General features: G+C 51.6%; 1 protein-coding gene across 1 annotated transcript in view; it reads left to right on the top strand.

Moving 5' to 3' along the window:
* Nucleotides 1–12,319, top strand: part of LOC8036850 (fatty acid synthase) — a 161,213-nt gene that overhangs the window by 109,905 nt on the left and 38,989 nt on the right. The window contains exons 15-20 of the mRNA XM_029993281.4: nt 221–394; nt 1,724–2,948; nt 3,505–3,662; nt 9,258–9,461; nt 10,131–10,460; nt 12,060–12,179. Coding sequence (XP_029849141.2) covers nt 221–394; nt 1,724–2,948; nt 3,505–3,662; nt 9,258–9,461; nt 10,131–10,460; nt 12,060–12,179 — 2,211 coding nt within the window. The remainder of the gene's footprint in view (nt 1–220; nt 395–1,723; nt 2,949–3,504; nt 3,663–9,257; nt 9,462–10,130; nt 10,461–12,059; nt 12,180–12,319) is intronic.

Genomic DNA, 12,319 nt, shown 5'->3' with positions numbered 1-12,319 from the left:
GCGAAAAAATAAACTATACAGGAATCGCAAGTGTTCCACATGGCGTCAGTGTTTTTCTCAGGACACCTCAAGAGACTGTAACGCACTCGGTCACAAGCAGTCGCAATGGTGTGAAGGATTCTTTAAGATTAGATGCTTCGTTCGATTTGTGCAAATTCTTTTCAAATGGTAGCCTCTATTCTTCCCTTGATCGGATGCAATTGTGTGCCCGTTGATGCAGACCCCTACGGCAAACTCAAGTGGGAGGACAACTGGGTGACCTTCCTGGACACCATGCTGCAGTTCAGCATTTTCAGCAACCCCGTGCGCTCTTTCAACCTGCCCGTCAGGATCCACTCCTGCAAGGTCGACCCTGCAGTCCATGCCAAGGTCGTCGGCACAGTGGGAGACCAAGGTGGGTGGCTCAGCGCGACGCTGACGTAGCTCAGTGCAATGCCTCGGTGCGACACTGGCAGCTTGGCACACCTTGGTGCAACACCGGCAGCTTGGAGCTACACTGGCAGCTCTACTCAAATGTTAAAGTGGGCTCACTGGATGAACCTTATGAACAACAAATAACGCAAAGGACAGACAAGGACAGAAACACTAAGATGAAACTAGTGGTATAGTCTCGTCTTCTTGTTCTTGTCTGTCCTTCATGCTATCTATTGTTCAAGACTAGTTGCTCGGTGCAACCACTCAGTGCAACATATGGTAGTTTGGTGCGACGCCATGTGTCTCGGTTGAAATGTTGAAGAACAACAAAAAAATAACCAGGTATACTGGGGGCGGGGGAGGGGCGGGGGAGGGGCGGAGGGGGGGGGGGGCTAGCTTCAGCCAGTTCGATACACATTGTGGGGAGGATTACGTACCTTTACGTCCGGGGACTGGTGCTCAAAGGGGAGCCCGATGCCCGTCTTACCACGCGGCCGACAGCTACAAGTGAGGGCGGTCGCGTCGCCGCACCGGCTTCGCCAACGCCATGCTAACAACGATGATCCCGGTATCCAACAGCGTTTATTGGGAAACAGAGGTCGCCAACAAGACACTGCGGTCAATCGAGGCGTGGACACAGAGAGCCCGGAGCGCCCGCCTACCTGAGAGCCAAAGGGATATTCGAGCGGAATCATCGCCTGTGGGTTGAGCTCACGCCGCTAACCGTCGTTGCAGGTGTTTGGGCCAGAGCTCTCGGCAGACGGCCGTCGACTTCGAGGAGGGAAGGCCCGAGTGTCACGTGACCTCGCTTGTTCCCCGAAATCGGGAGACGCGCGGCGGAGTGCGAGAGAGTGCGCTAACATGGTGGCGTACTCTCCCCGACGCAATACGGAGCGAGCAGGCTCGTAGCCAGACGACTTCGGTCGGAACGTTCGCGGCTTACGCCTTCTCGGGGGAAGGTAACCAGTGGTTCCCACGACATGCACTTCGCAACTCTGTTAGCCTAAGCACGAGATCAGCACTATTTCACATTTTACTTCTAAGGCTATTTATTAGTATGCACCTAATTTTACCACATAGGTTAGTGCTCCAAAACAGAACCTTCCACAACAATAGTACTTTACATATATGCTCTTTCTTACTAAAAGAAAAACACACAAAAATTGCGATCACTAGATCGTGAAACAATCCTGCACCCATTCTCGCCAATACCATTAGGCTGTACAGCTCGTCTCAGGAACTATAAATTTGTTCGGTGTCTCTTTTTGCAAAGTAGCGAAAACCTCCCCCTTTCACGCTTCTCGAACAGGGGTGGATGTGGTCTACGAGAAGCACCTCAACGTCTGCCACGCTGGCGGCGTGACCATGAAGGGCCTCAAGGTCGACGTGGCGCCCCGCCAGGGCGTGCAGCAGGAGCCGTTTCTGGAGGAGTACCAGTTCGTGCCGTACCTGGACGACGAATCGGCCGGCCGCCAGCGCGAGGCTGCGGTCCGCGAGTATGTAGCGGTCTGCTGCGGCGTTGCCCGCCGCGTGCTCGAGTCGTGCGGCAAAAACAATGCTCAGATCTCGGACATGATGAACGTGTTCCGCGAGGCGCCCGAGCAGGTCCTCCAGAAGTACCTGGAGAGCCTGGCCGAGAACCTCGGGCTGTTGCGCGTCCTGGCCAGCGTCCAGAAGGAGGCCAAGAACTCGGCAAGCTCTCTGGTGGCCACAGTCCAGTCGGCCCTGTCGGCCCACAAGAAAAACCTCGAGAGGGACCTCCTCAACACGGCCCTCCTGGAGGAGGACCCATTACGGCACCTTCTAGACGTGGTCGTCGAGAACACCGGCGTCGAGAAGCTGAAAGTCCTCGAGATGGCCGCGGATGCGGGGCTTTTCCTCCTGGCGCCCCAGGTATCCAACCTCCTGGCGCTGTCCCACATCCTCCTCAAGACGGACCTGACAATCGCACATCCGCAGCCGAATGTTCTGACGGCAGAGCAAGTTCCGAAAGACGCGAAGAAGGTCGCCTGGGACGTGGCGTCTCCGTCGAAGACCGCCCTTCCTGAGGCTGACCTCTTGGTAGCTCGTTACGTAGCTGGCAGCAACGCGCTGGAGGCGCTCACAGACGCGCTCGCGGCTCAGTCGAGGGAGGGCGGCTTCGTTCTGCTGTCTCTGCGGACCGCGCTCACGCCCGCCGAGATGTTCCTGTCGACTGTGGGCGAGGTGCCGTTTAGGGTGCACTCTCGAGACTTCGTCGAGGCTGCCTTCGGGGAGCGTGGCTTTCGGCTCGTGGGCCTCCGGTCCAACAATTTGTCTGCGCTCCTGCTGTTCAGAAAGAGGCCGGCGACTCCGGCCGGTGCAGAAAAGCAGGCAGTGATTCGGGTCGGAAGCGGCGGGTTCGGCTGGGTGGAAGAGCTCAAAGCCAAGGCGACAGAGTACCAGGAGAGGCCGGCGGGTGAGAACGTCTGGCTGGTGGCCGAGGACGAGGGTACCAGCGGGGTCGTCGGGCTCACCAACTGCCTAAGGCAGGAGACTGGAGGGGACCACATCAGGTAGGGAGTCCAAGTTATGGATGCGAACGGTTCCGGCAGTGTGCAAACATCCGAGATAGGTTTCGGTTGTGCGTTTGAGCTCCACAGACTGCTTAAGTGTTCCTAACCACGGTCTTATCAATCATAGTGTTAGCTGGCAGTTAGGTTGGAAGTCTCCTCTTTCTTTGACATAGAAACCACAATGTCATTGAGACTTCTACCTTTGAAACATGCTTAAGTGGAGCTGAAACGCAGCACATACAGTTTGGTACATTGCAGTAGTCTGTATAAGTAATGCACAAAAAAGTGTGGATGTCATGTTCACGATGGGTTGGGCAGTGCACTTAACCGTAATGTAACTAACCATTGTGTACCCAACGACCTTCTTACCAACCATCGTGAACCTAACTGTCTTTAAACTGTCTTTGGTTTAACCGTCTTCGACCTCTTCATCGGACCTAACCGTCGTTGACCTAGCTGTCTTGGACCTAACAATATAATGGACCTAAAAACCGTGTACCGAACCATGACATACTTAACTGTAGATCACCTAAATTTAGTGTGGTCTTCCGCCCAGGTGCATCTTCAATGCCAGCCTCAAAGGCGGCGCAAACCCAGTGGCCAACTTCCAGCTGGCCAGCTCGGAGCATAAGGAGCTCGTGGAACGTGACCTAGTCATGAACGTCTACCGCGACGGAAAGTGGGGCTCTTTCAGGCACACCGTGACGCTGTCACGTGAGTGGGGCTCCATGCAGCCTTTTTACCCGAGGGACTAGTACTCCCTGGGGTCCAGTTCCGATCATTGTAAGCGAGAACATTCTCGGCCTCTGATTGGATGTGGCGCCACAGCTTGCGCGCAATCAACCGACAATACATTTTTGAACTAATCACGACTTCACAATCGGGCACATATTTTTGACCGAAAATGTTTAACAGCGCATACAAAAAGGAGAAAAGACTTTGCTGCCTCTGACGTGTTTGTTCTTAGTCGAATCCGTTTATAACGAAGTCCGTCGTACACGCATTTTTCTTCGATTATCCCGTAATTCGCTATGTTAAAACCGGGCCTACCGCAAATTTTGACGCCGGGGCTTCCTAATGAACAATTATTTTCTTGAAACTACGGTAAATGCATGTTAATGCATTATTCAGCGGGCCGCGAAAGGCATTTATGACCTGCAAATAACCGATAATGTTCCAGGCGACGACGTTTACAACATGGAAGCACCCAGGCGATCGCGAAAAACAAATCTTGCCATTTTAGTGAAGCTTTTTCGTCTTCACATAAAACCACAATCTGCATATGGCCATCGTTCCTTGAAAGAAATGTGATTTTGCTGCCGTGAAGCCGGAGTCCAAACAAAACCAGCGGAACCGTACACAAAGAAAAAAAGAGAGCCGCAGCAAGGATCACTGGTTGCACGCGAGCGCCGCCGCCTGTCCAGCCGCGAATGCCCCATGGTCGCAGGCAGAAGTTCGATGATCGCTAAAATCTACTCTGCGCCAAGGAATCATTTCAAGCTTGTGAAAGAATGGCAAAGACGGTTACCACTTCCAGATTAGCAGGCGGAAGTCAAATGAAAAAGAGCTAACAAAGAAAATAGAGCAAGCGGTGGTTAGGAAGTATCCGACGCGACTTCTGTATTAAGCAATTGGAAAGCACTGGGCGAAGAGAAAAGCAAACTTCGAGTGGAGACTGCTCCCAACAGTTACTCCCAACAACTTGTCTTGACATTGACTTTTTTTCTGCTTTTTTTTTTGTGTGTGTGTGTGTGTGTTTCTCTGCGCTTTTCGTGGTCGCTCTTTTTGTTTGCTGTTTGGGAAACTTTAACTTTACGCACCCCTTCTTCGCTTTTTCATGTCCGTTTAGGAGGGGGGGGGGGGCACTCGTGTCTATATTTTCTATTTTCTTTTTACACGGGATGGCTGCTTGCGCGTTTTTGAAGTCCAAAGTTTATAGCCCCTTCAGCTGGCATATAGCGAGCGCTCGGCGCGCGGTTTTTTGTTTCCCTCGCGAGATGAGAGCAATGTCTCCGTGTGCGGCTTGTAGATCTGGAGCCAGTGGGGCGCTTGCCGAGCGGCTCCAACCGCTCCGTGGAAAAGTGGCGGAGCGCGTCTAGCGGTCCGGAGTAGTTTTCCGCGCAGCCTTTTTCGGAGGAGTGCGATCTGTAGTTGTCTCTCGCAACGTTTCAGTTTCGTTATCGACATTCCCGCGGGAGAGTGAAGGAGTTTCGCGGCTTTTTTGTTTGGATTGCTAGGTGGGCTCTCTTGGTGTGCTGGCTTTCGTTCCCCTCGTCATGACCGACTCGCCGGAGCATACTGCGGCGATGACATCGTTGCAGTTAATTTCAGGAGGTCTAATAAAACGCAGAGACAGCGACGAGGATACCAGCTTAGCTCCAGCTCGAGTGACGACGAGGCAGCCATTCTCGGCGAAGTGTTTGCCGAGTCGTTTGGATGGCCAGCGAAGAGGCCCAAGATACCGCGTTGCGTGGAAAACGTTGTGCGCGCCTATTCGGATGAAAAGCTAGGTATGTCGTTTGTTCGTTTTGTGGTCTCTGTAATGTAATTGGAATAATTAGAAGACAACACGTCAAATACTCCGCAGATGGAAGTCGCCTTCGGAGATGACGATCGCTTTACGGCATACGTGTTAGGTATTGCTTAATAGCATCTTACGGCTCGTACAATTGTACTTCTAGTTGTCTTCATCGGGCTTATATAACTGTAAGGAAAAATAAATTGTGTCTTAACGTCGGGGTCACCGTTAATCAAGTAGTAAACAGACAATTGTTTGTCAAAGCATAAAGTTCCGATCAGTACTTCATGCTTTCAGCAAGATAGCAATGGGAACCGCAACTGTTTAAAAGCGAGAGCAGACGCTCTGGAAGCCGTGGCGCTGAGAGCGTTACGCTCGATTTTCTGCGCAGCGCGTGCCACTGGGATGGGTCACGTGACCGATCGCTCACGGATGCCGACCGCTCGACGACCGCTAGCGTGGAGCGCTCAGCATTTGCCAGGGGAAGGGGCTATTAGTTTGATGGGTTGTTTGTTATAAAGGTACTTTTGACGTGCAATTTTCTTTTTAATATTTGGGCACCGGGGGATCCTGCCAGCGCCCACTTTTCTATGGGGGAGCTGATCACAGCCCTAAGGCAATGCAAAACCAAGAGCACACCAGGTCCAGACGGCATTACCTATGCTCTCCTTAAGAACCTGCCAGACGAACATTCAGAGGAGCTCTTAACATGGATCAACCAAGTCTAGACCACAGGTCAAGTTCCAGAATAGTGTAAGACGTCCTGGGGTCATCCTGATTCCTAAACCAGGCAAACCCACAACGTCGCTTGCTAACATGAGACCCATTTCCCTCACCTCGAATTTATGCAAGCTCACAGAAAAAATGGCGTTATACAGAATTCAGCACATTCTAAAGAGCAATGGCACATTCCACTACACGCAAACAGGCTTCCAAAGACACCTCGGGACTCAAGATTGTCTTTTGATGATCTACACGGATGTGCTGGAAACACCTTCCAAAGTTGATCCAGGCATCGTTGTAGCAGTGGACGTCAAAAAAGCGTTTGACTCCGTACCACACTTATCAATAATCGGCAGCGCAGTCGACCATGGTATCCAAGGAGCACCACTCAACTTCATCAAATCCTTCTTGGAGGGACGGAAATTTACAGTCAAAAAGGGAAACACCGCAGGTCCAAGAACACCGAATGGGGTCGGAGTCCCTCGAGGCGCATTCCTTTCACCTACGCTGTTCAACCTAGTCATGACCGATCTCCCACCTCGCCTGGCCCGGATCCAAGACCTCTGCTTCACTATCTATGCAGATGATATCACAATCTGGACCAAAAGTCGGAAGACAAGAAGAGCTACTACAGGAGGCACTGGATAGCATCGTAGAGCTTCTGGATTCCGTAGGCATGTCGGCAGCACCAAATAAGACCTCATATATAGTGGTGGGCAACCGACACATTCAATCTCAGACAGAAACACAGGACATACGCCTTACAATGAAGAGAGATGAGATACAGAGAGTTGAAAGTTTGAAAATTCTCGGACTATTCCTCGATCAAGACGGAAGGCCCCATACCTGGATGAAGAGTTTAACAAAATCCTGGAAGTGCACGCTGCACTTAATCAGAAGAGTGGCCACGAAGAAATGGGGAGCCACAGAAAAGGTAACACGTACCCTAGCCCTGGCGCTTCTGACTTCGAAAGCACTCTATGCATACAATTAGAATAGAGTTACACAAACACAAGTCCTAAAACTTGAAAGGCTCAACAGGGAAGCTATGAGAGCAATTAGCGGACTTCCACGATTCGCAAAAATAGAAGACCTGCACATACACTCTAAGCTCAATACTCTCAAAGAGCGGGCAGACGCACTCAAGGACGTGCAACTGAACCGACTCAAGACCACAGAAGCGGGAAGAGCCATATTGCGACATATTGGTTACGCAGCGGATCACCTTCCGACGCTCCCAAACCGAAGCCTCGAAGATACAACCATGCAGCTTACTACATTTGCCCCACTGGCTCGCAACATGGGGAAGGACCACGAAAAGCGGCGGTTTGAAAGAGTCATGGACCACATCGACTTTGTTCGAGAGTACAGCAAAGATTTCACCAACCTGTACGCATACACAGATGCTGCACTGCGAGGAGACGGACAAGGAGCCATTGGATGGTTTCAATTTAAACTCTAAGATGACATGCAGCCAAGTACTTAAGGGTGAATGTAGCTTCAAGGAAGCCGAGCTACCAGCTATACCGGCAGGAGCCAAACAAGTGGCCACACACTGCAACAAGACAAAAGCCCCTTACAAACACGTGTGTGTATTCACTGATAGTAAGGAGGCACACGCAGAATGCGACAAGGTTGACACCTATAGCAACACCGTCCGACAGCTGCGAGAATTATGCCAACAATTTTCAGATGAAGGACGCGTCCTTCGATTTGGATGGGTGCCGGGACACTCCGGCATATATTGCAACGAAGAGGCGGACAATGCTGCCAGAACGGCGCTTGAAGCTGCGCCTGTGAGACCAGACCAGGAGCAACAGGAACAAAGTCAAGAAGACGAAAATGATGTCCTCCCCTTCGACCCCGACGAGTTCCTGTCCCTGGGAAGGACGAGGAGGCGCAATGCACTGACAAACCTGGTCCCTCAAGGTCCTCATTGCGCAGTTCTTTACCTTGGCGTTCAAAAGCCTAACAGCGTCCCACATTTCTCTGTCTGTGATGTTACGTAACACGACCCGCCGGAGTAGCTCGGATTCGTGCGAGGAAGATTTGGAACACTGCCTCTGTTTTCCGGCTCGTAAGAGTAGCTGAAGGCGCCATCCCGTGCCTTCCGTCGTGCTCTGCCGTACACGCGCACGCTCGAGGTGCACGAGACGTTGAAGCGTCGTCCGGGGCAGGAAGCTCGCGCTGGAAACGTAGCAAGTGAAGCTCGTCCCTGCCGTCCTCATCTCGTTGCCGACTGAAGTGACCGAAGGAGACAGCACCGTCTCTGGGCGCAGGTTCTAAAATACAAACGGCCGCGTTTCAGACCCGCACGACAGAATGACGAGACATCCATCGGCTGCCGGAGCGTAAACAAACGTAACTTGACGTGAACGGACGACAGACCGTCGTAGTGACGTCGTTCGGTAAGGGACGAGGTCGCTCGTTACGACGGCACTTGGGCGCAAAGTTCTACCACAAGAGCGGTAACATTAGGGGCCGACTCCACGGCGATTGGTTTCGGTGCTTGAGTCGCGCGTTTTGCGCAAAAGGGGTGTGTGTCGAACGGTTGGTGATCCGTGCTCTGGCTCGAGTTAACAGAGACTTGTGACAAAGATGACATCCTTGAGCGCTGTGTTACTATCATCCGAATATTAGTGTAAGCAGGTGCACGTGTTTGTATTTTTTCCGTAACTTCTCTGTGTGTCACTCGGTTGCCAGGGACAGTTGTCGAGTAAAGGCTAGAGAGTCTAGATTGAAGAGAAAGTCAATATTCAACCTTGGGGAGCGTTTTCAAATTGATGGTGAATGCCTCCTAATGGCAACTGATTGTAGCGAGGAGGAAAGCAGGCGGAAACGTTTGCCGGCGATCGACGCTCTCGTCACCGCCTCAACGCTCGTGTTGCAAATGCGGTCCGTAAACCACGTGACCTCGATGCAGCAGTGGGAAACCCTCCGTAATCTAGGCTCCGCTGTAATTCCTTTCCACGCTCACCTGCATGCCGAACGCCCCTCGAACTAAGTGCAATACATACTATCGCAATCGAGAGTGGACCCCTTTTCGACGGCTTACTGTCGTCCCACAGGCGGCGCCCCCCGGCTGTGGACGGACCAGGCGTACCTTGACGTGCAGACCCGGGGTGACCTGTCGAGCCTGCAGTGGTACGAGAGCCCCCTGTGGTACCGGCCGGCCTCGGAAGACCGGGTGCTCTGTAGCGTCTACTACGCGCCCCTCAACTTCCGTGACATCATACTGGCCACGGGCAAGCTGCCCCCGGATGCCCTCTTCTGTGGGTGCACGTCGCTTGCCAAAGATACAAATCGGTTTTAGTCCTTCGGAGGGAGAGGTTTGTCTCCCGCAGTGACGGACATAAAAAGATACGTTTCGAAATTCAGTTCGGTAACTTTGATCACTATCGACATCCGAGGAATAGGTTGTTACCGTTAACGACTCTATATTCTTGGGCTCGTCATTTCGCAAATTTCACGCGTTTGCTGCTCCAGCTGTAGTGGCAATCGGAGTGCCGGGTCTTTTGACTCAGGCTTTTAACGTCTCTGAGAGTTGAATTCGCAAGATGAGAGCGAACTGTCCCATGGAGAAGCCCTAAAGTACCTCCGGCTGTAAATTTGAAATCGCCGGAATATTGCATAAGCGGATACTCCAAAATGAAACCGAAGAACAAAACAGGAGAACTTTTTGCTTTCAATATTTTCAATCGATGCTTCTAAACCCGTACAGCTCGGATGCACCGTACATGCTCCCGCTAGTTAATTAAGAAAACCCTGCGCATCAACCTTTATTCGGATTGCAAAACCCGACCTCTGCAAAGCACCCATTGGTGGAAAAAAAACGACAGTCAAAGGGTTAAAGAGCAGCTGTCTGAGCTCTGCAAGTTGCGCATTCTCCCGTCCTTTTACCAATTGACGAGAGGGGTCGCTCATTGCATCTCGGGTTGCAGACACCTTGGCGACGTCGGACTGCGTGCTGGGGCTGGAGTTCTCCGGGCGCGAGCCCTCGGGGCGCCGGGTGATGGGCTCGGTGGCGGCCGGAGCCATGGCGACCACCGTAGCGGCCGACCCGGACTTTCTGTGGGAGGTGCCGGCGGACTGGAGCATGGAAGAGGCGGCGACGGTGCCCGTCGCCTACTCGACGGCCTACTACGCCCTGCTGGTGCGGGGCGCCATGCGTCCCGGGGAGGCCCTGCTGGTGCACTCGGGCAGCGAGGGCGTCGGCCAGGCCGCCATCTCCATCGCCCTCTCCATGGGCTGCACCGTCTTCACCACCGTCGGTGGGTGGGACCCTCCTTACTTCAACGCCCCGGGGAGGTCTTGAGACAAGACGAGGATAATGAGAGCAAAAAAAGAGCAGAAGAAGAATACGGACGATAAGTTGGGCGTCTTCACTTTGCTGCGTTCGATTGTTTGTGAACTCGATCTATTTCTAAACATTGCACGACGCTGGCGCTTTCCTGCGAAGTAAGCTAGAAAAGACTTGGATTGAGACCTTACGGACGATGTTCAGCCCGCGAGACGGACCCGTCGAGGCCATCTACTGGGGCCACCAATGTCCACGTCTATGCCCCTCCATTCTAAAGCGGCCAGAAAGAATGGTATCTTTAGATTATTATTTAAAATCTATGACTTCAGCGGTCTGCCTGTACTTTAGTTTTGTCGAATTTATTTCGAGGAGACTGCTAACCATTTACTGTATCACTCACCCTATAGTCCACGCCCGGTATTCTGGATCGAAGTGCGTTTTACAGACGATTTCCCGTTTGTCTACGCCAAGTGTGGGCACTGCACGTGGGCAGAAACCAGACTCGAATGAAGTGAAGTGTCTGCGTCTGCACAGCGTCGCCACCGCGGCGGCACGATATAGGAGCCGTGCACTGGTGTAGTCTCAAAAAGCAAATCTCGGTTGAAAAAAAAAAATTTTGCTTGGATAATCCTTATCTGGTGCCCAGTCTATGTGTAAAAAAATTCTTAAGCAAAGCACATCTTGGCAATCGCTTCTTCATTAGCTTACAAAAACAAAAAGCTTGTATTGTACATAGGTCACCGTTACCATACGCAGACATTAACAGAATACCTATCTCGCGTCTTATTGTAATAAGCAATCCAGAAATAACAAAACCTTGTATACGAAGCTAAGAGAGTCTGCACTGCATAAACTTAACATTTTAAACATGTGTAGTATATTGATCATAATGTAACACCCAAGACTGTGGTGCGGAAAAATGAGGAATCTGAAGTCGAAAAAAAGACAGCAGGAGGAGAACCTGTCAAACGAAGCTAAAATCGTGTATTTTTCTCGCTCCTTATATACACCCGCTTTTTATCTCACCGACTTCTTGAAGGATAGACTCTTAGTGTGCACAACAACTGAATGACCTGTTAATATCAACACGTCGATACCGGTAGAAACATTCCTCTTAAGCGTACAACCTTTATTCGCAGTGGCTATGACTTAAAGACACTTTCTTTTACAATTAACTACAAAACCCTCTAAAAAAAAAGATTTGGAGGACAGGCGGCAATACAGAAACACACCGACCTTGTGCACTGATGGAAAAAACTAAACCGCCCCCTCCTTATAAAAACGAAAATGTAGTTTGTTTACTGTTTCTTTTAGACCTATAATTTTCTTCATTTTTCCACACCACAGTCTCGGGTGCTACATTAGGATTAGTTATCGCCAGCTCGCCTGCACACTCATTTATTTCGTTAAGGTATTTCACGGAATATAGTCCGAGAAATATGGTAGTCAAAGCCATTTCATGGCCAAGTACTAAAGGGGGTACGAAAACAAAATCTGTGGGGATAATAGAAGTGCCGATCCCTGGCATCCAAACTGCTCACGCACGCTGTCCGCTCGGCGTTGCCTGCAGGTTCCCAGAAGAAGCGGGAGTTCCTGAAGCGGCGCTTCCCACAACTGCAGCACCGCAACTTTGCGAGCTCTCAGGACTTGTCCTTCATAGAGCACATCCTCCGCGCGACCGAGGGAAGGGGTGAGTCAACTTTTTTCGTTTGCCCCGCACCTCGAGACCCCGGGCCACGACGGCCTTACCAAGTCCCGCTTTCACCGGACGAAAAGACGGTGCGAGAGACACGGCTAGCTCCGTGAGCCTGTGGGAGGGCTAAGAACCCT

Source organism: Ixodes scapularis, unplaced genomic scaffold (assembly GCF_016920785.2).
Source record: "Ixodes scapularis isolate PalLabHiFi unplaced genomic scaffold, ASM1692078v2 PGA_scaffold6__148_contigs__length_123643588, whole genome shotgun sequence".
Classification (NCBI taxonomy): Eukaryota; Metazoa; Arthropoda; class Arachnida; order Ixodida; family Ixodidae; genus Ixodes; species Ixodes scapularis.
The sequence above is the reverse complement of the archived record's forward strand: the minus strand, read 5'-3'. Positions and strand labels throughout refer to the sequence as shown.